Raw genomic sequence first — 25,757 nt, forward strand, 5'->3', positions numbered from 1 at the left:
ACACCTGAAGAGAGCATTCCCACCTTAGTCCCGAAAGCAACCTACTGACTCTCCAACATTTTTAAGAGGTCTCATGTAGCATATTTACCCAATGCATGTTTGATCTCTTGACTGCTGCTTCCACGAGCATTGATTGTGGATCCAACCAAGACAAACTCCTAGATGACGTCAATCCTTTCTCAGTTTATCATGGTGTTCGCTATTGGCCTAGTTCTGAGGATTCTGGTTTTCTTTACATTAAACTGTAATTCATACTGAAGGCTTCAAAACCTGATCTTTACCAGCAAATACTTCAAGTGCTGCTCACTGTCAGCAAGCAAGGTTGTATCAACTACATATAATAAGCCTTCTTCCAAGCATGATGCCACATTCTTCTTCACATAATAGTTTGTCTGGTGATGTTCTCGACATACAGATTGGATAAGTTTGGTGAGAGGATACAACCCTGACACATGTTTCCTCATTTTAAATCGTGCAGTATGCCCTGTTCTGTTCATTAAACTTCCACTTGATCCATGTACAAGTCCTATATGAGCACTATAGTATTATTCCCAAAGTAGCATAATTTGTTATGATCCATACCATTGAACCACTTTACATAGTCAATAAAACATCTTTATGGTAATCTCTTCTTTTGGCTCAAATCCATCTGACATCAGCAATGAGACCCCTTTCCCATGTCCTCTTCTGAGTCTGGCCTGAACCTCTGGTGGCTTGCTGTTGTTGGATGATATTCAGTGACATTTTACTTGCATATTGTTCTATAATTTGTGTACTGTGTTGGATCCCCTTTCTTTGAAATGGATAAAATATGGATTTCTTAGAGTCAGTCGGCCAGGGAGCTGTCTTAAAATTTTCTTAACAAAGATCAGTGAATGCTTCCAGTGCTTCAACAGGTTGTTGACACAGTTCAGTTGGTATTCCATCAATGGGGGTCAGCTCCTGGAGTCTTGTGTGTGTGTGTGTGTGTGTGTGTGTGTGTGTGTGAATGTTTTCAATACAGCTTGCACTTTTTCCTTTAGTACCATTGGCTCTTTATCATATGCCACTTCTTGGGTCTCCACTCCATGCCTGCCCCCACCCCCCATTCACTTTGGGTATGATTTTGTTCTGGGTCTTAGATGGCTGATCCCATGGACACCTCATGATCACACAGGTCGGTGTGCTTCTTCCATGTGGGCCTTTTTGCTTCTTAGCTAGATGGTCGCTTGTTTATCTTCAAACCTTTAAGACCCAAGACACTATATCTTTTGATAGCCGGACACCATCAGCTTTCTTCACCACATTTGCTTATGCATCATTTTGTCTTCAGTGATCATGTTGGGAAGGTGAGCATCACAGAATGCCGGATTGTTAGAACAAACTGTTCTTGCGTTGAGGGAGGATTTGCCTTTACTCATTTTTAACATTCATCTGCACAACTGCATATTCTATGTGTACATAGTAATGTTCATGTTGTCCATTGGTATAAAGAATTAGATAGAATAAGGTTTTAATATTTTAATTAATTTCACAAAACTTGGTATACTTGTGATGAAATGCTACATTTTTTTTTCTAGGAAGACAACTTGTGATTCTCACCGCCCCCCCCCCCAATCTCACTCATTCACTTAAGTTCAGGAGTAAGATTCAAACAATTTAACAGCCCATTGCTGCCCTGATGATCATTTTAAATATTAAAAAAACAATATTCTGAGAGGTAGTTTATTCTTTTATATAGTTAACATTTGAATAAGAATAATAAAAGAGGTTTATAACACTAGATTGTATTATAAGAAAGAGTGTTAAAATAGTAATGAAAATATTAAATAATACCTGACCCAAAACAATAAAAGTTATTTAAGATATTTCCATATTGCATCTTGTTTGGTGCCTCAATTGCAATGTTCTTTACTTTTATCTGAGCATCATTGGCTGTGTGATTTATCCTTAACCATCTTTTCACTGTAGAAGTAGCAGCCCATTCCTTTAGAGGCCGGCTAATTAGATAATAGTCCCTGTGTCTGATGCATTAGAAACAGGCAATTTCTATGAACATATTGGGTTCATCTTTGGAAAACTCCTTCCTGCTTGTGCTGAATTGTGGCAATTATTCTGACAATATCCTTGGTTCGTCGAGCACGTTCAGGAACTGCACAATCACTCATAAGCTCTCAGGGGGATTTGGGCACAAACAAAACTGAAAGGAAGGATAGCTTTTCCCTTTCTGGCTGTTTGGCAGGTTTTCTCTCTACATTTTATGCTTGCTTACTGGAAAAACAAAATCAAGAGAGTCAAAATGTAGCATTTCATCACAAGTATACCAATTCTTATGAAATGAATAAATAAATATAAAAGCCTTAATTCTGTCTAATTCTTTATATGGATGGTGTGAACATTACTATGGACATTCAGAATATGCAGTTGCACAGATGAATGTTAAAAATGAGTGAGGAATGTAAAATTGTGATTTCTCCATTGGGCAGCTGCTCAACTGCCCACCAGAGAGAGAACTCTGACTCCAAGCACCATTTTTTAACAACTGCTTCACTGAATTCAAGAAGAGAGTAGATAGCACTCTGCCCAACTGGGGCAAACAGGCTCAATCCTACCACTGCTTCAGTGCCACCACCCAAATAATGGGTTTACATCAAGGAATATGAAAAATCCAAGTGGAGAAAATAAGAAAAATATAAATGACTGCCATTAAAAAAATATCCGGTCAAGGTAAAAGATGCAGTTTTTCATGCACCAAATAGCCACACACTCTATTTTCACCTTTCCCTCCTAGCCCAGACTCTCCTACCCCCTCTGTGGCTCCAGGGGACCACAGACCAATGGTTACACATGGGTGTCCATTTGCAAGCTTTAAAATATTTTTTACTAGTTTAAAGTTTTATTGGCATATAATCCACATAGCATTGAATTCAATAGTTAAACCTTATCAGGAAGAGTCGTACAATCATTACCACCATCAATACTAGAGCATTTTCTACCTTCTAGTACTCACTGTTATTACTTCCCACCCACACTCCCAAGAAACCACAAATACAGTTGCTATCTGCACAGAATCACCTATCCCGAATTTCATATATAGAAAACTTACCCCCAAATGACAATAACAACATAAAATAGAGGAAAACCCAATCAAAAAGAAAGCAGAGAATATTAAAACTAGAACAATTTTTAAATGGGTCAAAAAGAGATCACCTGATAGAGTGTTAGATTTGACCTAACTACATCTGTCATAATCAGCTTTTAAAACTTGCAAGGTTTTAAAACCCCTGACACTGCAGGAAATAAGGAAGTAGAACAGAATCACTGAACACGGTTTTCGGCTAATTAACTGGCTGCTGAAGGAAACCATGAATCAGAATCTTACAAAGCATCTGGGTTGTACATAGCAGCCTCAGGAGCTACTCTCTTCTCTTTTGGGGTCACTTTTGTAAATATATTTGCCCTAAACACTCGAAGAACTCAATGGGGCTTGGCTATCATGACCGATCTACTGAATAAAGATTCTGTGGGAAAATACTGATCAAAAGGGGGAATAAATGCAGAACAAAATTTCAAATTCTCATGGAATCCAGACTTTCTGGAGCCATATAGTCTGAATGAATCCCTAAGATCATTACCGTGAGATAATCATTAAGCCTTAAATAAAAAATATCCCTTGATTTCTTCTTAAAACTAACCAAATTAGCTTAGTTCGAACTGGCCCTGGTAGTCTTGTGGTGAAACGTTGAGCTGAGGTCCTGAAGTCAGCAGTTTGAAATCACTAGTCGCTCCTCGGGAGAGAGACAGGATTTTCTATTCCCGTAAACAATTACAGTCTTGGAAACTCACAGGAGCAGTTCTGCCCTGCCCTCCAGAGGTGCGATGAGTTGGCACCAACTGGGTGGCTGTGAGAGAGTAGAGAATACCTGCCTTCTTCAGAGATGTGTCCATACAGCATCAAGTGGACGACCACCAGCATGACTAGGCACGGGACGGTGAGTGTTCGTTAATGGGGAAGAACCATATGAATGCGGAGAATGAGAATGCTTGTACAATTTGAAGACTGTTATCAATGTCACTTAATTGTACATGTCGAAACTGCGGAAGTGCCACATATTCTTCGGTGTATACTCTCAACTATACGCACCAAACTGCTATCTTAAGAAAATGTTTGGTTAAAACTAGTGCTTCCTATATGAATCAAACCTTTCTTTAAAAAAAAAAAAAAGGACCCAATAACATGTATGGACTCTTATGTGAAGGGCTTCAATATTTTTGAGGAAAATCTCCTTATCTTTTTGTTCCATTTTCCACAAAACTGTTGATCCCCTTTCATCCGAAGTACTTATTCTTGTGTTCCCACAGTGAATCTAGTGCAAGAGGGAGTCCTAATAGAAACTCCACCCAAAATCTGGTTGAATGGCAACCAAGTCATGGTTAAAACCTTCACCCGGAAGTGCCTCATGTTTTAATTTTCTCAGAGAACCACTCTCTGCCTTTTCCTGGGTCAGTGACTTTTTCATTAGAGGGGGATGAGTGAGCACATTTTCCAAGCTTGCTTGAAACTAGCCACAATCTCGGGTCTGTGCAGGAGAAGCTTGGGTGGGAGACTGCCCGAAGGTGGAGGGAAGAAACTAGAGTATTACTCCCTCTCTCCAGTTCCTCTCAAGGAGCTGTGGTAGTGAAGTGGGTTCAGAGTTGCGCTGTTGACTGCAAGGTTGGAAGTTTCAGTCCCCGGCCAATCCTTGGGCGAAAGGGAAAGCTGTCTGCTTCCATGGAGATTTTCTGTGTCAGAAGCCCTAGGCAGGGTCCCTACGTGCTGGAATCAACTCAATAGCACAGTGTTCTGGAGTTTTCCCTTTTCAGGTGACCGCTCTAGCTGTGCCTATCTTCTCTGGGTTCCAACCTGATAATCCAGTGACCCTCTCTGTGACCCAGATCCCTCTGAGCAGCCTGGACTCTCAGGCTCTGTGTTGACACCACCCAGGACTGAGTAACTCCAGTTGGCCCTGCCAGAATCTCCAAACCTTTGGTTACTAGATCCTCGTTGCAATTTCATCTGGCCCGGGTTCCTTTTTGCTGCTTGGAGTTGGATGATACAAGGAAAGACCTTACTTACTGGACTGGGTAGAGGTTGCGGTTCTGGTAGACGTTCGATGTCTTCTCCTTGAGGAGCCCGGTTGGCTGATTCTGAAAGCATGCAGGTGTCTAAGTCCACCTGTTCATAGCCAACTGCACTAGTAAAGTCTAGAAGTCTAGAAACAAACAAGAAAGTATATTCTAAGTCCAGTTATTATGAACCAAGACATGAACTAATGTCATTTACAACTGAACAGTTAAAATCATTAACATGTTGCCAATGTTATGAATTTTATCATAATTGATCATCGCCCATCCATCATCAGGTCAAAGGATCCCTAGTGGCACGGGGGATAAGCCTTGGGCTTCTAACTGAAAGATCAGCAATTGGAACTCATCACCCACTCCATGGGAGGAGGTGGGGCACAATGCTTCCATTCAGATGTATGGTCTTGGAAACCCTGTGGGGGTGGTTCTATTCTGTCCGGTAGAGTGGGAATCAACTCAATCACATGGGTTGTGTGTCTGTCAGGTTGCTGTACTACAGCTGCTTACACGTTGCTAGGATACTAGAAGATATGTCATTGGTATTTCAGAGGTGTCACTCATAATTGACAGGTTTCAATGGGATTTCTAGACTAAGACCAGGCCCTGGTGACCCACTTCTGAACAATACCAAAGGGAAGCTTATAAATCACAACAGGATACATATTGTATGCTAAGCCCTCTACAAAGAGCTTTGGTCACACAATGGTTAGAGCACTCAGGGACAACCAAAGAGTTGTTGATTTGAGCTCACCACCTGATACCCAGTAGGAATATATGGCCGTCTCCTTCCATATCTACAGTCGTGGAAATCCCACAGGAGCAGTTATACCCTGTCCTATATGGACATCTGAGTCATAATCACGTTGACGGCACTGCATTTGATAGAGTTGAACATGAGTCCTCTAGTTAGAAGGCACTCTGTGGCCGCAATAATATTGTGGTTGTTAGTGGCATTGAGTCAGTTCCAACCCGTAGTCATCCCATGTACAACTGGGCGAAACACTGCCCAGTTCCAGGCCATCCGCGGCATTGTGGCTTATGTGCACCTGGTTTCCGCCACGGTGTCACTCAGTCTCCTTTCCCCCCAGCATGCTGCACTTTTCTAGAGACTGGTCTTTCCTGAAAACAAGTACAATGTATGTGAGATGAAATTTCCCCACCCTTGCTCCTAAGAAGCATTCTGGCTGTACTTCTAAGACAGAGTCCTTGCTCTTTGGGCAGTCCATGGCACTTTCAGTATTCTTTGCCAACACCATCATTCAAATGCATTCATTTTTCTTACTCAATTTAATGAGCTCAAAATATAAGTGACTTGCCTCACACAATCTCGACATTCTTTCAAGTGTTTGTGAAAATACCCTTGATGACTGTATAACCCCCTCGATGGGTTCAAACAATAGGATTCTGTGTGAATGGATACGCAGAATAGTGTAAGATATGGGGGAAAACACTATAGGGAAAAAAAGAAAAACAAGGGGTCCTGGGTATAGGGTGGGGGAGGGCAGGGATAAAGGGGAGCTGATATCAAGAAGTTCAAAGGAAAAGAAAATATTTTGTCGCTGATTGTGGTAGCAATTGTACAATACTGCTGGATATGATTGAACTATGGAATGTTGTGATATCTGTTATATATATATTATATATATATATAACCTCTGATATTTATTCACAAGCTTGTTGGACTTCTGTGTAATGACTTTATGTATCCACGTATATGTGTGCATGTGCATGTGTGTATCAGTCATCATTCTAATCTAATAAAATTTACTTGATGGAACTTTCACGATGGAAAATGTAGTTCACTTGTTGTTATACAGGAACTTGCAGAATTTTTAGACACTTTCAAGTAGCAAAATAAGATTTTAGGTTAGTAGTTCACACCATTATAAGATAAAAAAATTATAAAAACATGCTTAGCACACAGTTAAACTTACTCCATGTTAAATACCAGGTTTCTGATGCAGCCGTGGAAGGACTGTCTCATCTTGAGCAAAGAGGCCGTTTTACTCTCTGGAATGCCTCCAATGTACAGGCTGGATATGTTTAATGTCCTCCTTTCTGTTAATGTGCCCAACCTTATATCTACAGGACTGGTCTCATCCAGCTGGACAGTGATCACCCTAAAAGGTCAAAGGAAAGTGTTCATTATACTATATAATATACATTATTATACTATAATATATTATACTATACAGCTCATGAACACACGTGACATACAGTTGTGAGGGACAGTATTCCGAGATAAACTGTGCATCATCACAGAATTACCCAATGTAAAGATGTTTTATGGTAGATCCCAGAAAAGGACAGGTGAAAGCAACTCAATTACAAAAACTCTACAAAAATTAAAAACAGATGAATTGACTTCCAAGGCGGTGCTGTAAGAAAGGTTCTAGAACTATTTTGAAACTATGGAAACTTTGGCTGCTAATGAAAACCTTTGAATGTTACAAATGTTATAGTAATTATTCAAGTTATTTCCCTGCCAACAGTATGTAGGTCCCTAATGTTCCCAGGCCTTGCCATGCACAGTACCTTCTGCTCCTAATCAGGGAAATGGAGTGTTCTTGTCCGTCACTGAAAGTGCCCCGGGGAGAAATCAGGAGTGCTCTTCTTATGCTTGGTCCATCCTCCAAATTAACATGCACTTCCATGTGGCCGTCAATCAGCATGATGGCAAAGAAGGGCTGGGGAGGTTTCATATTAGAGAATTTCCGATAGGAAATGCATTACTATATGATTTAGGGAAATCAATACCATCATATATAAAGATACTGTGGGAATATTCATACCATATAAGCAATTCCCGAAGAATCCTGTCACGCAGTTCAGTTATTTTAAGTTTTGCATATTACTTTCTAATCTGTTTATGTAATTCGAATCCTGCTACCATCAGTAACCACATAAAAGATTTCAATTTCTAGACAGTTTTAAAATTTATTATTTACTGCTATATTACATTCCAACAAGTCAATACCATGTAATTCATTTATCTATGTTGCTTTTAATGTTGAAAATTAGGTTGTTTCTAATTTTTAAGCACACAATGAACATTTAAATTTTTGCTTATAATATGTTTTTATTTTTTTTTTAAGATTTCTAAAAGTGCTTGCCAGATTACAAAAAAAAAGGTGCGATAGTTTATTGTGCCAGCCTGGCCGATAAACACAAGTAGGATTAATTGAAGGGCGGAGAGATAAATGGCTAGGTGAGCCTCGCCTTGCTAGCTCTGTGCCTCAATTTAAAGGGGTACACTACCTGTGGGACGCCTGGCCTGTTGACTGCGTCACTGTAAGTTAAGGTCCCTTTAAGACCACTCGATTGGAATGTTCATCTCTGGAGCTGGGGACCGACAGTTGGTGACAGTTGGTGACCTGCGTTGGTGTTTGCTGCCTGGGTGTATATATATAGCCCAGCTCTCTCTACAGAAAAGGGACTGGTAGCTCTCAAGACTTAAAGGACTGCTAGTGTCTCACTGCTTTATAATTTATAATTTAACTGTTAATTTCTTGTATTATCTATGTGTATATAATTTAACGGTTCATTTCTTGTGCTATATATCTATCTTTATAAATATATTTATATATAGTTACTAGCAATCTGGTTTGTCTCTCTAGAGAACCCTGTCCAACACAAAAGGTGTACCAATTTGTGATGCTGCCAGCACTGGATGGTATCATTTTTTTGTTGTTGATGGTCACGTAGTGGGTTACATGCTGGGCTGCTAACCACAAGGTCAGCAGCTCAAAACTACTAGCTTCTCCAGAGGAGACATATAAGGCTTTCTTCTTCTCTTAAGATTCACAGACTTGGAGTTCCACAGGGGTGTTCTACTCTGCCATACTGGGCTGCTGTGCTGGAATCACCTGGATGGCAGTAAGTTTGTTTGTATGGAAATGAAGAAACCCTGGAGGTGCCATGGGTTGGCCTTGGGATACTAACCGCACAGTTGGTAGCTCAAACCCACCAATCAGCCTGAGAGAGAAATATGAGGCTCTCTGTTCCCATCAAGATTTACCAGTGTCAAAAACGCTACGAAGGGTTATTATGAGTCAGAGTTGCCTTGAAAGGGGTGGGTATTGAGACTGGTAGAGGAAAGAATTTGGCAGTTTCTCAAGAAGTCAGTACTCAAAGAATTGCCATAGACCCAAACAAACAAATAATTAAAAGTACATACACATCCCACTGTCACTGAGTCCTTTCTGACTCATATCGACCCTTTGCTCTGCAGGAGCAGATAACCTCGTCTCTCTGTTATGGAGTGGCTGGTGTGTTTGAACCACCAACCTTGCAGTGAGGGTTCCCATGTTTACCCAATAGTGCCACATTACTCAATCATTTCACTCACGAAAAAAACCCCAAATAATTGAAAATAAAGATTCAAAAATATCTGTGCTATAATGTTTCTAGAAACATGATGAACAGAGAAGCTGTTTACAGTCATCAAAAGGTGACTCCATCACAGAACAAATGGATAAAGGACCTATTATTCAGGCAGGAAGAGAAATGAAATCTCAATGCATGCTACCAACTGGATGAAAGTTAGCGAGATGAAAATATGTAAGTGAAATATGACTGTAGTCAACCGGATACCCCCTGTCAGAATGGCCACAATATAAAGAAGACCCAGTTAGGGTGCAGTATAGCACCGATGAAATACACAATCTTTCTCTAGTTCTTTAATGCTTCTTCCCTCCACACTACCAAGATCCCAATCTATCTTACAAATCTGGCCAGACCAGAACATGTATACTTGGACAGATAGAAGCTTGCTACACAGGGAATCCAGAACAGATGAACCCCTCAGGACCAATAAGGGGGGGTAGTGATACTAGGAGGGTAAGGGTGGTGGTGCGGGTGGAGGAAGGAGGAACTGATCACAATGATCAACGTATGGCCCCCATTCCAGGGGGATAGACAGCATAAAAGTGGATGAAATGTAACATGGAAAAAAAAGAATTTATAAATTATCAAGGGGGCATGGGGAAGCTGGGGGGGGGGGGAGATGAGGAGCTGATGCCAGAGGCTCAAGTAGAAAGAAAATATTTTGAAAAAGACGAGGACAACATATATACAGATGTGGTTGACAAAATGGATATATGTATGGATTGTGATAAGAGCTGTAAGAGCCCCTAATAAGATAAAAAAATTTTTAAATCCTATTTCGTGAAATAGTATACAAAAAATCTCTGAAGACTCCAAGGGCTTGTTGTTTTAACTTCAGGAGGAAAAGCAATAGGTGTAAAATACAGAAGAACTGAGCAATAATACCCAAATGCGGTTTATAAAAAAAAAAATTAGAGGGAGAGAAAAAAATCTCTTTTTTTCTGTCTCTAGACAAGGAAGTTGCATTATGTAACACAGAGATTCACTGATGTAACAGGGAAAGCAGTTCATCCACAACAACTTTGACTCAATAAAAGTACATCTCTGGAACCACCAGGGACATCCGTGTGACTGCCATCATGACTAAGGAGATTTCCCCCTTTCCCATCAGTGGCTGGCCAGCTACTTACCACATGCGCCTGCCATCGGCTCTGCTTTCCCACATCTTCGCCAAAGCCAGCCAGGATGAGTCCACTGCTGTTGGTGGTGGCAAAAGTTGCCAACAATTCTGATTCTGGTAACAAAGACTTGGGTGGCAACTCAACATAGCCACCTTTCAAGAAGCTAACACTTCGGATAGGCTGATGATCAGAGAGGAGACAAAAAGAGCCGTCAGCTTCCATGTGGATATGATTGAGTCTGCCGTAGCGGTGTTACTGCCTGATGTACTCGTATCCCTTTGACTCCACCCCCACCGGTGTCTACTAGGTTATGGTATTAAGTTGATAAAGTAATGGGCATTTATAGAAACTCCTTTGATTCTTAATAAATGGTTTCATACCTCCAGCACACAGCCTTTTCTCACACCATAGGAATTTCTGACTAAATCAAAAGTTGATCTAGATAGCTCCAAGTTTTTGATACAGCCTACATAGCTTCTGCTGGTGAGGCCTTTCCTGCAGGGAAGGACAGGAGAACAAGGGGGGAAGGAATTAATCTCATTTTTGAAAGGAGGATGAACAATGAACCCTATAATGTTGAAGATTTGTTTCCATGTGTCATTCTACAGAAATTATCTAGGCCACTAAGGTGAATGTTGATGATGAGAACTTTAGGTCATATGGTTTCTTTAGGACTAGCGAAGGGAGCCCTGGTGGTGTAATGGTTATTCATTGGCTGAGATCCCCATGGCTGGCAGTTCAAAACCACCAGTAGCTTCTCAGTCGAAAGGGCTTTTTAGTCCTGTAGACAGATATAGTCTCAGAAAGCCAAAGTCAGCACTGACTTGAAGAGACAGACAGAGGAATTAGATTTAGTGAATTTGGCTACACAGATGCCCATTTACACGCACACATAAAATGTGTTTATTTATTTAAAAATATGTTTGATGATGAGCAAAATGGTATGGCAACTACAAGTTAAATACACTCATTACAATACAGCCTAATTATACGAAAAACAGTGAGCTGTATGAGAAAATTGCAGCAGTTCCGTTCCCGGCAAGTTTAGGCCGTGTTGTTCCCTAGCACTGAGTGTGTGGATACGTCATTGGCTGTTGTCCAGATGGCACATTCATGAACTTGGCTTAAAAGAAAGCAACTGCACTTGGGGCATCTAGGATTGCCCCAAACCTTCCTATTAGTCTCCAACTCACTACTACACTGTCCTGCTAGAAGTTGCCAGATTGACGAGCAGAGGCAGACTCTCGTTTCCATGTGTAAGTGACATTTGCACGCATCAGCTCATCACAGGAGGATTGGGCAGCGACCTGGTTCCCTCTCCGTCTCACTTCATGCTTTGAGCTGAGAGGCAACCAGCAACTACATGATTTGGGGCCGACTCAAGCCTTTTGGAGCTCGTTTTTTCTTTTTCTCTTTGCAAATGGAAAAGGTGGCTGTGACGTTGCCCAAGTCTCTTCTAGAATAAAAATCTGTGATTCTGGGATGTTTTCCTAGGAGAGGGCCTCTGTCCTTTTCTTCAACGTCCAGCTCTGTGTCATTAAGTTACTATGACACAGCTTGTGGCTACAGAAACAACTCTCATTCTGCCATGGGGTATGCTGTCTCAGATTGGGGTTCAGACACCAAATTCCTATTCTGGCTCTGTCTTGTCAGAGGACTTGACCTTGGGCAAGTGAGCAACTACCCTGAGGGTTAAATGTATTCTTTGCCAAGATCAACAGTGACTCCACCTATGAATATGAACTATGGTCAGAAATTGATGGCAAATTAGGGGTAGAGCAGTTAAATCGTGAGTTAGTTATTTTACCAGCTTTTCAAAGAAACTCAGTGAAGATAGGGTTCTGGTACAAATACACATTTGAAGATCTCAGAAGTGAGTGATTCTACTTGGACATTTATGATCTCACTCCTAAGCAACTGTCTGCTCTGAGAATATTTAGAAAAGAGGAAAATATGATAGTTAGTAACAGTTTTTAGATGAGCTAAAGGCTCATTCAGTGCCATCGGGTTGGTTTGGGCTCATAGTGAGCCGATAGGACAGAGAAGAACTGTCCATGTGAGTTCCGAGAGTGTCCCTCTTTCCGGGAGTAGAAGCCTCATCTTAATCTGGAGGAGCGACTGGTGGTTTCAAACAGCTGACCTTGAGGCTAGCAGCCCAACGTGTAACCACTCCCCAACCAGGGCTCCTAGTAATACAGTCAGTATGTACATAATCGTGAGCTTCATATCAGAAGCTTTTACTGCCCACTTCCTATGGCTTAGAGTAGTTTGAATATCTGCCATCAAATACATGCCTTACAACTCTTGACCTAGGTAATCCACCAACATAAATCGGATCCTTGTCTAGTCGATTGAGGTCAGAAGATGTCCCTGGAGCGTCACCATGCTTTGTTTCTTTATAACTGGTGTTATAAGCATCGACAATTGTCAGAAGTCCTAAAAGACGACAGAATGGATAAGGTTGGAACATTTCCAGTCATTTTGTAATGCGTTTTAGAGCAAATCTGTCAGGCAACCAGGAAATGCTATTTTACATTCTACAAATTGGACCAGCCTATTCTCTTGATTTTGATAAAACAGTAGAAAGTTACCCGTGTAAAAGTCAATAAATCCAGAATACACACTGCTCAATGACAGCAGCCTATGTATACACGAAAATTGAGTGATTTTGATTCATGATTTGAGTTTGTGTCTTGTAGTTAGATAAAACACTTGGAAATACATGCCAGTAGAACTATCTTATTCCTCTAGCAAAAGGTGAATCCCATTGCTTGGTATCCCAAAGACAAGCATGACTTTCCACTAGAGTATCATTCAGGAAATGAAAGTAGACTTAGCGTACTGATTTTAGAAAGATTTCTCTTCCCACTTCGGAGAGCGACATCCTGGTCATTCATTCTACACTCTTACCTTGCCTTCGGTTTCGCTGGAAAGCAATTTTATACCAGTTCCCATTGTTATAACGTCTCTCTGTAATCAGCACAAGAGGTCCTGAGCCCAGGTCAACCATGACTTTCACTCTGCCATGGACCAGTTCGATGGATAAAAAGTCTTTCTGTAAAGGTGAGGAAAGAGTGACCTTTATCCCACAGTGTCTTTTTCCCTTTAAAATAAGGACAGCAGACCTACCCTCTAGCGTCAAATCCAGGACATTGGATACAACCCAACAGCTCGAGGTCTAGGACACCGCTTCTTAAACTTTGAGTTGTGACCTCATGAGGGGTCATATAACTGACAGCAGGGGTTTTGAAAAGTTTGGCAACATTAAAAGGCTCTGAACATACAGGGACCAAAATCACTTCAAAATCCAACATGTAATGAATCTGAGCTATTTCTGGCGGTGCTTACATCATGTTGCAAATTGCTTGGGCAAAAGGGGTCACGTGTAGAAAAAGTTTAAGGAGCCCAGGTCTAGGCTATGTAGGTGAAAAGGTTCATAAAGGTTTTCTAGAACATTAAAAAAAATACAATTATATTTATTGCTACAAAAATATCCATTACTGCCACAATCTACAATGCAGTAAGAGATCTGGAATTTCTTCATATTTCTTTCATTTAGAAGGACACATGGGCAAATTCCTAAAATAAGAAATCTAAAAGGGTAAGAGAAAGAAATCACCAACATGGAGGAAAAATAGGACAAAAAAATCCTGTCAGAAAAAATTGAAATAAAGTCTCTGAGGGCACAAATGAATATAGAAAAGCTTACACTATTTAAATTCAAAATTTAATAACATATGCTTTCTTTATATCAATAGTGACTAGAAGGTTATTGCCTACTTTCAATTTTCCAAAGGTTCTTCTGTATTTTCCAGAATTCCTTCAGTGGACTTGTATTGATATAAAACTCACTGCGATTGTGAGTAACCGATTGTGAGTCATATAAAACTCACTGCTGTTGTGTCGATGATGAGCAGAGTAATGCTCTCTAGGGTTTGTGAGGCTGTCATTTTTACAGAAGCTGACACCCTCTTCTTCCTCCCTTAGTGCAGACGGTGACTTTGAACCACTGACCTTATGGTTAGCAGTCCAGTGACTAAGCCACGGCACCTCCAGGGTTCTTTATTAATACAATAAGGATTTAAATGGGGAGATCATAGCATACATAGTAATGGCCTAGTCTATACTCATGCAGCAGGTCCTCGACATCGGTGTCCACAGAGCCATCTAAATGTAAGCACCTGGGGGCAGGGGGTCTTAGGAAGACACTTACGGTGCTGTTGGAACTGAGGTAGAGAAGCAGGCCGTTAGGAGAAAAGGTACTGAAGAGCATGATGATTTGTGTCGCCGTAGACCGGAAGCTCTTCTGCAAGACAGAGTAGCCACTTCCGTCAAAGTGGAATGAGGCATCTTCCTTGTGGGGGCTACAGAGCAAGAGAAATGCAACCATGCTCAGGAAGGCAGTTAAAGAGAACACATGATACAGTCACTGCATTTTCCACATCAAGGTCCTGGTGGTGCTATTATTTCCGTAATCTTTTTTATTTTTCCCAGCAAACATTTATTAAGAGGGCTTCAAAAAGTTCATGGAAAAATTCTATTACCTTCCCACAGCTATTTTAGCCCCTCATGTATCATGTATCATGGAGCCCCTCGTGTATCATGGAGAACACAAGGAAAGCCTACCATGGGTCTTTGCCTTCCCCTCAGTTAGGAAAAGCAAACATATGATTAGCTTTATTCCAAAGCATAAGGTCATTAGTGCAATAAAGTGTTTTATGGTAGTGTGGCAATTACATAATCTCATGTAAACTTGAGTGTATTATGAGGGAAGGGGTGGAGTCTAGTCTGTCAATCAGGTCATAGCCAATGATGCCTGTGTGGACATGGCCTCCTCTTGAGGATTCTGGGAACTCCCCTCTTCCTCCCTGGAGGCAGGACACACTCCCTCTGCTTCACAGTGCTGATGATAAGCCACATGGAGCCATGCCTATGGCCACCAGAGCCCTGAAATGCATCCACTGCCATTGGACCCACAGGACTTTCCATGTGATCTTCCTGCATTCAGCATCATTGCATGGGCTGTGTGAGTTCGTTCCTCAAGCCCCCATTAATGAAGAGGTCGGGGCAGCCTCAGGTGCAGAGGTTTGTTCTTAAATTCACACGGAGCAGTAGCCGACCGCTCCTTTGGTACCGCTGCTGCTGCTACCTATTTCCATAATCTTATGACTAGAGAATATCACATGGATATTTCAAAAATAGGCTCATCCTGAGGTTAGGCAAGACCAGGGCCCAGCTGCTTTAAAAGCCAAAGCACGTTGCTGTTGGCAGTGTCCACTGCAGTCCAAGAAACAGGCGGACACATCAGATCGCTGCTGGAGACATTTCTACTGATCGACAGATGTTCTTGATCATTCATTCTCATTTTCTGTAGTGCAACATCTTTTTCTTCATCTCATTGCTTTCTGAATATTTTTTACATTAACATGTACTTTTCTCTCTGCAGATATTAACTTAGACATCATTTAGACTGGAGTTACATTACAAAGCAAACATGTATCAAAATACCAGACAGTTTAAATTGGGAAAAAATAAATCCCTGACATTCTCGAAAATCTACAGAAAAAGTTTAAAGGCCTGTATCATGATCTGAAACAAAATATGGAAGAGTTACCTAATATGAAGAGGCTTCACAATTTTCTGGAAAATGGATTTGAAAGAAAATGGATTTTTTTCCCTACAAATGTTTTGAAGTTCTCTCAAATAAATGGCCCACAAGAAGTCTGTTCTAGTCTTTTCGCAAACCTACGTACTTCAAATGGCTGGCTTGACTCACGATTCATTTATAAAGTGAGTTAATCTGGTTCATATCATCATTATGATTCCAAAATACTACTCTAGAATGTCCTAGGATTTGAAAGTGAAACTTGCACTTGGGTGTTTGGGGTGTGCATGTGAACTTGTTCCTATGGAAGGTGGCATCGAGTCAGCTGGGAACCGTGGCAGCCTGTGCACCACACAAGGAACCGCCGCCTGTGCCTGCACCAGCCTCCAAGTGGTCCTGTGCCCTAGCCCACTGGAGCAGCCAGGGTGTCAATCCGTCTCCGTGAGGGTCTTCTTCCTTTTTGCCACCCCTCTACTCTGCCAACAAGGATGTTCCTCTCCAGGGACTGGTCTCCTCCTGACCACGTGTTCAAACAATATCACTGTTTGACAATATTGACCTGCTGTGACATGTGATGTGGAGTTTAGTCAAAATCTGTTGAGGAAGACAGACCGCCACTTGTCTGTCTTTCTCGATGGATAGTGAAAACCAAAGTCTGCATCGCATGTCAACGCAGGGCAATATTGTCAAGCAGAGGAACTGCTTTCGTCAACAAGAACAAAAGAGCAACGCGCTGTCGAAACTGACTTTCAAAGTGCATGGGACCTGTCGTTCTGCTTTTCTGCTTTTAGGAAGTAAAACCTAAAGGACACGTACTCTGCATATGTTTTAAATCTATGATTTAATTCTTCAACTGGTGGTTTCCCGGAAGTCTAGTCCATTACACGACTTCTTCCCCTTGTTGAATTTGGTAAAGGATGCAGGCTTTAGACTCAGACTGCTAAAATTTCTACCTCAATCCCATAATTGTTACTTGAGTATCTTGGAAAGGTTACATACCTCTTGTGCCTCAAAGTATCTCTGGGAGGGCTATACATGATCAGCTACATAAAGCCCCATGCGGATCTGGAACATGGGGACATTTTCATGCTGTTTCAGCTCTTACTAGTCAACTACATGCAGAGATCTCCATTATGAAGAGAATGAGTGGCTGGAGAGAGGGCACATGAAATGTGTGTGTGTGTGTGTGTGTGTGTGTGCGCGCGCCCGCACGCGCTTTAAAAGGTAAGTCTTTGCGCTTACATAGTCCTTCCCATTTATTGGGTGTTCTTCAAGTCAGGTTTCTTATGTTCCTTTAAGTCTTGACATCTGCCCTTCAAAGTATGCGCTATTATCTCAAGTTTGCTCTTAGGGACTGCAGTTTCAGAATTAGTGTCCAGGGACCCACCCCAAGGAAATGGAAAAGCTAAATTACAAGAAACTCCACCATCTGCGTTTGCTCCCCCTTTTCTACTTCTCCCTTCACCCAGAGCTGCAGAGATCTCCTTGCTCTGGGCCTTTGCCTCTGCCTCCTCTCCTCAGTCGCGGCTGCCTGAGAGAGTGGCTGTGAAAAGGGCTGAAACAAAATAAAATGATGACTGACAAGTGCTCTCTTGGAAGATTAATTACCCTTGCTGACTCCGTGCTATGCTCACAAAGTGCACATCACTCTGCAATTCAGGCAGGGACCCTGCGTATGGAACAGGCAAAAAGCAAACGGAAAACTGCTGATCAATAGCACTTCATTGATGGCTCTGTTCTAGCTACAGAAAGTACCATAAGCCAGTGGTTAATAGTGTGGCCTCTGGCTGGGCTGAAGTTGGCCCTCTCTCTGCCACAGCCTTGTGTGCCTGGAAAAAATGTGAGACTTCTTAAGTCTTCAAAATTCCCACTCACAAGATCAGATAATCACCATACCTCCCTGCGAGCATGTCAGGCAGTGTGCAAGTAAGGCAATGCTTGAGTGCCTGCCCCACATAGCTGCTTCTCCAACCACTGCCCCACTTGCCAAATTTCCTCCTGGAAGATGAGCTATTAAAGAAACAGAGCTGTCTTACTAGCTTGACATCACCAATCTCTAGCAGAGTGTGGTAGTCACATAATCTGGAGTCAAGTGGGGACTTGAGAGGATTAAGAGTGAAGGGGTGGAGTCTGGCCTGTCAATCAAGATATAACCAATGAGGCCTCTGTGTGGACATGGCCTTCTCCTGAGAATTCTGGGAATTCCTGTTTTTTTTCCTCCTTGGACATGGGAAACACTTTCTCTGCTCACTCCCTTGGGGACTCCCTACTGACAACACTCACTCTCTGAGAGACTCTCTACTGACCAGGCACATGGCACTAGGTTGATAGACCCTGTGCCCAGGGAACAGGAGAAGCCACCTGGAGACCCCTGCCAGTGCTGAGATGCTTACAACACCACTGGATCCACAAGACTCCCCACCCATGTGTTTCGTGAGTTCAAAGAGGAATTTTATAGATTGGTATCGGACACATGGGCTAATATCGGATTTATAAGCTTGGATTGGATTAGGTTGGGATGCTTTCTTAATGTACAGTTACCCTTTATATAACATTCTCTCTTATACACATATGAGTTTCTATGGATTGATTTCTCTAGTCTACCCTGCCAAACACACAGAGGACTTAGAACCGCATACGATTTTGTTTAAATGACTATCACAGAAAGCAGCCACCCGGCCCACGAACTGCCATTTTTTTTTGGCAAGAATTATCCTGTGCAGTGCAGTCAATTACTGAATATGGTTCTTCTAATCACAGACTTTGTTACTCCAGCCAAAAGACCTTCATTTTCTTAGTGGGTCTGGGTAGGTAGGTGGGGACCATAGCGATAGGATTATGAGATTCAGCTGTGAGTGACTGTCATTCTGCTAAGTACAGCATGAACCATCTCAGAAGCAGGAAGGAGGGTTCTGACTACCAATAAGAGAGAAGAGCCAGGAGAGCAACTTTTGGACCCCAAGATCCCTGCTTGTTGAACTTCCACGATCCAGGAGACGGCAACAGAGGGATGGCAGAGGAGCAGGGGCTTGAGCAGGAATCAAAGCAGGGGCCCGCTCCGCCTACACAGCAGGAAATGGGGAGTGCCCTGGGGCAGAAGGCTGGCTCGTGGGGTGAAGCATGTCTGGGCCCTTAACTGGAGGGGCTGCGTTTACAGAGTCTGAGCTGGGCTTCCGTGGGCTGAGGCTCTGGACAGAAGGACACGCCTGTGCTTACTTAGAACACACCCCAAACTCCCTGCCATCCAGCCCCTTCGGACTCAGAGAGACCCTGTAGGACACGGTAGAACTACTTCTGTGGGTTTCTGAGATTATCCATCTTTATTGCAGTCGAAACCCTCAGCTGTGTCTCTCAGCCATTTATTGACACCCCTGACAACACTTTGTAATACTGCAGGAGCAGGGGCGAAGGCAGACAAGGGGCTGAGGGCCCGAGGAGGTCGCCTGTAGCTAGGACGGAGAATGTCCTGACTGAACGACTACATTCTGAGTAGTTCTCTCACGACCTGTGAGCTGCTCACTTCCCCCATAAAGCATGTCACCATGAGCATTGTCTCTGAGCTCTTTCAGCCATTGCAATGAATTATGAAAGTCAGTTGAAAAGTAGAGAGTGCTGTGGGAGAAAAATCAAGTTGCGAATTAAATAAAAATAGTTTTCCACATCTAGGGGAGAATTGTTAGAATCAGTGGTTCAATTGATAATATCCTTTAAGAATTTAAGATATTGTTCATAAAAATATGCTGATACCAGGTAGAAGTGTACTACTATATTAACCAGGGGGGAAAATCTCCTCCTTGGAAATATGCTCAAAATGAAAATGTGCAGCAGTTTTCCCAACAGGTGCAAAATATGACTTTAGAAAGAGAAGTTTGTTTGAGAAGGTGACTGAAGCTCCTGGAATTTATACATGATCAAAGCGTACAACATACAGCAAAAATAACATTTCGCCTCACAGGTTCAATTAAACATGATCCTCCTGCCTCCTTCAGTATATAAGCTGTGGTGTCTCTTCCAATAAGATGTGCCTGTGAGGGGTGTCATCAGTCTCTTGAGGTCTATGCAACGTTCTAAAGAGCAGTCTGACAGGAACGGAATGAGCCAGCATATGCCGCGCCATGAGGAAACCCTACCTTCCATAACAACCGTGGCATAGGCCTTCTCTCTCTACGTAGCTCCACAGGCCAATGGGGTTTCCATTGAGAAAGGCATCTCCCAGGCAGCCTTTAAAGTGCGTGACCTTCACAGCAGGAGACTTCTATGGAAACAAACAAACAAACAAACATCACCCACATATATCTGGTGGAGAGCATTATGCTCTTCGGGCCCATGACAATTCTCCTTGGGCGACAGAGCTCACAGAGGCAGATTTTGGGCAAATAAAACAAAGACAATGGCCGGCTGCTGTCACTGGGTTTCCTTCCAGTTTTAAGGTGGGATCATATGAGTGACAGCTGGACTGGATCTTAATGATTTTCTGAGTGCCTAGGGTTCCCGGAGTGAAGCCTTTTCTACGAAGAAACAGAAACCTAGAGAAGGTGGTCGAGAGTGAAAAGGCCCTTGTCGTCGTTTCAGAGAGAAAGGCTACGCGCCAAGGAATTCAACTCTTCTTTGGAGTGAAGATGGGTTGTGTAAGATAAATCGGACCGATTGGCTCTTTTTCTACACACAAATTAGTATTAGCCTACCACTGTAAATACGGGAACTTTACTGAGAAATTAATAAATAGGAATTAACGCATTTTCTGTGTCATCATTGAAAAATAGACCAGTGGCTTCTCATTTTAGACGACGTTACTTTTCCCCCATCAAACCCTGCCTGGACCTACAAGTGAACAGTGATTAGGCACAATAATGGATTCAGAAACATGTTCCCGGATAGCCAACATTTTAAACACATTAGCGTTTATGAGCGTAACTCACAACTCCTGCTATGAGGATCCCATGTCCTAATAGATGGTTGCTTTTCTTTGCCATAAAAACATGTATAAACATGTCTCTGCGGACAAGTTCTCATGTCAATTCTGACTCACAGGAACATTATGTAGACTGTGAACCTTGACAGGAGCAGACAACCTTAGCTTTCGCCTCTGGAGTGCCTGGCACGTTTGAGCTACTGCTCTTGCAGTCAGCCAGTCAACATCTACAAAACGAATCGATCAAGACAGGGGCTTCCAAAGAGATCTGTTGAGTCGGTTAAATTCAAGGGCAGGAGATCAAAGCAGAAGGCAATGGCGACTGTTCTGTGGTTTGCTTGTTTTTTGTAATCCCAAGTGAGTACTCTTACTACATTTTCTTGAAGGACGCAGGGTAATCATGGGATCTTATTATAAAGAATGTTTAAGAAAATTGGAAAGTACATGGGTAAGAAAAATGCCAGGAAAATAATGAGGATTTTTTTCCCTACCATAGCAATGCAACTGCGCATTCTTCAAGGGCTGGCCGATGAAACTTTCATTGGGAAAACTTATCCCATCTGCCCTAGAGCCCTGATCTTGTCCCTTTCCATTTCTTTATGTTTCATAAACTCAACGACGATTGAAAAGGAACACCATTTGAGTCCCCCGGGAATGTCAAAACTGTGATTTTAATAGAGCATCCATGGGAAGGTAGAGATTATTCGGGAAAGGGTTAGAGAGATGGAAACATGGCCTCCGTAAGGGAATGGACCTGTCTAAAGGACATATTGAGAAACCAGCTTCACAATGTGATATTTTTGTTTCCTAAAGGCTTCTAGGCTTCTAATAATACTTTTGGATTTACCCTCATGGTTAAGTGAAATCAGCCCAGTTAATCAACGCTGCCTGGAGAGCTTTCAGAGTCTTACCTTGATCTGTCCTCCAAGCCCTCCAACAAACACCCGTGTTGAATTGTTTACATCCAAGACTTTAGCTGTCCCAGGGGATTTACTTGTTTTTGCTGGTAGCGTTTGACTGGAGCTGATTTCCTTGATACTCAACAAACCATTGTTTCCAAATCTATGGATTGAAAGAATTACAAAAGAAACACTTTCAGGATTTCAAGTCAACACCAGAAAGTTGCACATCTCTTTTCACATACAGCATCCCTCTGTTCTGAATGACTCCGTGGCAAGAGCTTTGCAACCGGTTGGTTGGTCCCTGCTTCTCATCTATTCCATCTCCCTTTCCTCCAGTTCCCTTTCTGTAATACTGCACAGTGGTTGTAGAGCGGATACCTCATCTTGCTAGCTTCCTGTTTAAATCCGCTGGAGAGGGGCTTTACAGAAGAATTTTACTCTGTGCTGAATTTAGGAAAATGCATTTTCCTCTGTGTCTTTTCTTTCCTATCAACTACCATGTAAGTTCTGCCGCTGACTCTCCAGAATTTCTCCCGCTCTGTTTGTCCCTTCTGGTCAGACTTCACTAGGCTGCCTGCCTGACTTATTTCTGCTACATTCAAGGAAACCTAAGCTATCCATCCTCTCTTTGGGATTGTTGACGTGGGAAAACAGAGTGTATTTCTTCTATCATCTAAATCATCTTTTGTTTTTAATATTTAAGGTTTTCTTGCCAAAGACTTAATTTGTTTGATACATTTAGTAACCGTCTGCTTACTTAACTTGCTATTGAGCTATGTGCTTGTATGTTTTCACTACGCTTTCTCGTTTTTTTTATTTTGAACCATGTGAAGGCTTACAGAGGATGTTACCTTCAACAACGCACACATATTCTGTCTCATTTCACTCACTATGCTTCCTCTCAAAGTGCCACCTCTTGTCCCCCTTCCTCCTGATGCTTCCTGTTCCCATCCCTCCTCCTTTCCGAACCATCTCCATGTTGTCCTAGAGAAGTGCTGCTTTGGATCGCCAATGGCTGATTATGCTAAGGTGTTAGCACCTCACTAGCGTGATTGTCGCCATTACAGACTGCTGTGCGGCTGAAATTTGAGCCACTGCCTAGAAATGTGTATGCCGTTGCAAGTATGTAGCTATTTGCACAGTATTCGGCAAATGTCCTTCTTAAAACAGAGATGCTCGGAGAGACCTTTCTCTCTTACCTGGTTGCGGAGATCGTGTGCCATTTGTTGTTGTCAATTGGGAAGTCTGAAAACTCCAGGCGCGCAGATCCAGAACCCACATCCCACAGGAAGGCCACATTTCCTCGTCGCATCTCCACAGCAAGGAAATCCTCCTGAGGGTGGGGCATTGAAGCGGGGGCCTGAGTCTACACACTGACCAGTTTCCTGGACTACCAAAGTCCTAAACAACGAGCTCTTACAGCATTCTCTCCAAAATTAAAAAACAAAACAAACACAAAGAATGATCTTCCTTTTTCCTGAAATGTTCCCCTCCTTGGGACTGGGCAATGATTCAGAGGTTCTGAATGGTGGCCACTGTTGAACACTCTCAATCCTGGACTACTTGGCCCTCAAAGATGTCTCTTGACATCCCGGCTTCCCCATAATCCCCCTTCATATCTCCAGCAGTCCCCAGAAAGCACAAATCCAGGCCTTTCACTTGTATGTTTGCCCACCATTCACTGCGGATACAAGGATTTAACGTGAGACACACAGGAAAACAGTAGGTGTGCAAGCCCACATCATAAGTGTGCATGCGTTTGCACATGACCTCCTAAGAAGTCATTGATGATATCATATGGCTTTCTAATGTTTTGTCCTGACACATCCGAGGATTCTGGTCCATTCCTATTGGCCGAAGGCTATGATTCACAGGGACGGTGTCCTCTGGGAACACGCCATCTAGTTGGCCAAGGAACCTGGGGAAAGCTGGAAGGTCACGTGCCTCCCACTAGAGTTCACCCTCCTCACTCCTGCTGACAACCACCAGCACTGGCATCACCGACTCCACACGAAACTCACTCCCTCAGGGTCACAGAGAGCATCCTGCAGGGTCTGTTCTCAAGGCTTGTGACTAAGGTGCACGGAGATAACCCTTTCCAAGTGTCCCTTTCCACCTCACATGGATGTCAGGTTGACCATTTGCTTATTTCTAGTCTTATGCTCGCCTCTGAATGAAAGTTAAGTTCCCTTAGAAGAATTAGCGATTTCCCCAAGGCCATATATATGTATGTATTTTTAATAAAATGTCACTTCAGAAAATACATATGTTCATAAGAAAACCACTGTTTCTCGCCAGCCCATCACTTACGCTGGTGCTGCTTCCCAGGTAGAAGAGCAGGTTGTCCGGCTCGCTCGTCTTCACGTTCAGGGTTAAGGTGTTGTAGTTGGTAGACGAGATCCGTGGCTGGTAGGCGCGGATGCAATCTCTATCTGCAGACACCGCAACTTTAATCTGCAGAGAGGGGAGAGCATGCTCCTCACTGCATTGCAACCACCGACAGCTCACCAAGAGCGCAGTGTCCTAGCCATAACTGACCCTTCCCTGCAAGACAGACAGGCTTCTCACCTTGATAGAATATGTAAGCAATCAAATAATGGTGAAAACGATTTTATGTCACAAAGTATGTAATTATAGGAACATCAGTGTTGGATTTTTGAGATAGTTTTATGTAGAAAACGATCGTGCTTCCTAAAGACAAGGACTACATCCAAATGACCTGGCACCCTTGTAGCTGCCATAGAGTAAGTAAATAAATAAAGGAGTCATCAATTTTTAGTTGGATTATTGCTCTTATGACATTCTCTGTACTTAGTAGTCACTTGTGTGTACATCTTATAGAAACTTTAACAATTATAAGACTGTACCCACCACAGCATTGGAACCATCCCTTGGACTTACATTTATTTAGTGATTGAGACTAAGATAGAAGTCAAAGTTCAAGTAAACAGACCGACAGGACTTTTCTGATGGAAAGGCCCCTAGAGGATAAACAAAGAGCTCGCAATCCTTTCTTCTGTCTAGAAAGCTTCAGGTGGATAAATGCCAGAGCAGAGGTCACAGCTGTCTTCCACAAGGTCTCCAGAGGCATGACAACCACACATTCTCTCGAGAGCCATTTCCTGAAAGCCCTCTCCAGGTGAGTACAGGCAGAGCTAGGGTCCCGGAGGCTCCATGAATATTTTCTCAGTCTTGTGCTGTCGGTGCGCTTGCACCCTGTGGTGTACTGGCACAGCGTTTGTGCATGTGCAAATTGTTTCTCAGCCTGAAAACTCCCAGGGGATGAGGCCCACATGGTGTGAACTTTCGGAAGAGTACTTGGATTTTTAAATTTTTTATTCAAAGATCCATTTTGGGGCTGACACTTATAATTCTTATAACAATCCATACTTCAATTGTATCAAGCATATTTGTACATATGTTGTCATCTTTCTTTGATAGACATTTACTTTCTATTGAGCCCTTGGTATCAGCTCTCCTCCCAGCCCCCACCATGTGATCCTTTGAGAAATTGTAAATTCTTATTATTTTCATATCTTACACCGACTACTGTCTCTCTTTGCCCCAAGGCTTCTGTTGTTCTCCCCCCTGGAATAGTGTGTGTGTGTGTGTGTGTGTGTGTGTGTGTGTGTGTTTATGTGTTGATCATTGAGATCAGTTCTCCCTTCCTCCCTTCCTCTGTCCTTCCCCCTACCCTTCTGATATTGCTACTCCTATTAGAGTAATTG

The 25,757-nt window shown here is 42.5% G+C and overlaps 1 protein-coding gene across 2 annotated transcripts in view; it reads right to left on the reverse strand.

Annotated features, from left to right (window-relative positions):
* Positions 1-25,757, reverse strand: part of LAMA1 (laminin subunit alpha 1) — a 172,367-nt gene that overhangs the window by 9,917 nt on the left and 136,693 nt on the right. For both annotated transcript variants that reach the window (XM_075532720.1, XM_075532719.1), the window contains exons 45-56: positions 24,340-24,483; positions 23,229-23,362; positions 22,039-22,189; positions 20,346-20,470; positions 14,824-14,974; positions 13,521-13,665; positions 12,905-13,046; positions 10,991-11,105; positions 10,620-10,790; positions 7,639-7,790; positions 7,038-7,223; positions 5,096-5,231 (exon numbers count right to left, since the gene is read on the reverse strand). In XM_075532720.1, coding sequence (XP_075388835.1) covers positions 5,096-5,231; positions 7,038-7,223; positions 7,639-7,790; positions 10,620-10,790; positions 10,991-11,105; positions 12,905-13,046; positions 13,521-13,665; positions 14,824-14,974; positions 20,346-20,470; positions 22,039-22,189; positions 23,229-23,362; positions 24,340-24,483 — 1,752 coding nt within the window. The remainder of the gene's footprint in view (positions 1-5,095; positions 5,232-7,037; positions 7,224-7,638; positions 7,791-10,619; positions 10,791-10,990; positions 11,106-12,904; positions 13,047-13,520; positions 13,666-14,823; positions 14,975-20,345; positions 20,471-22,038; positions 22,190-23,228; positions 23,363-24,339; positions 24,484-25,757) is intronic.

The sequence above is a fragment of the Tenrec ecaudatus genome, chromosome 15 (genome assembly GCF_050624435.1).
Source record: "Tenrec ecaudatus isolate mTenEca1 chromosome 15, mTenEca1.hap1, whole genome shotgun sequence".
Classification (NCBI taxonomy): Eukaryota; Metazoa; Chordata; class Mammalia; order Afrosoricida; family Tenrecidae; genus Tenrec; species Tenrec ecaudatus.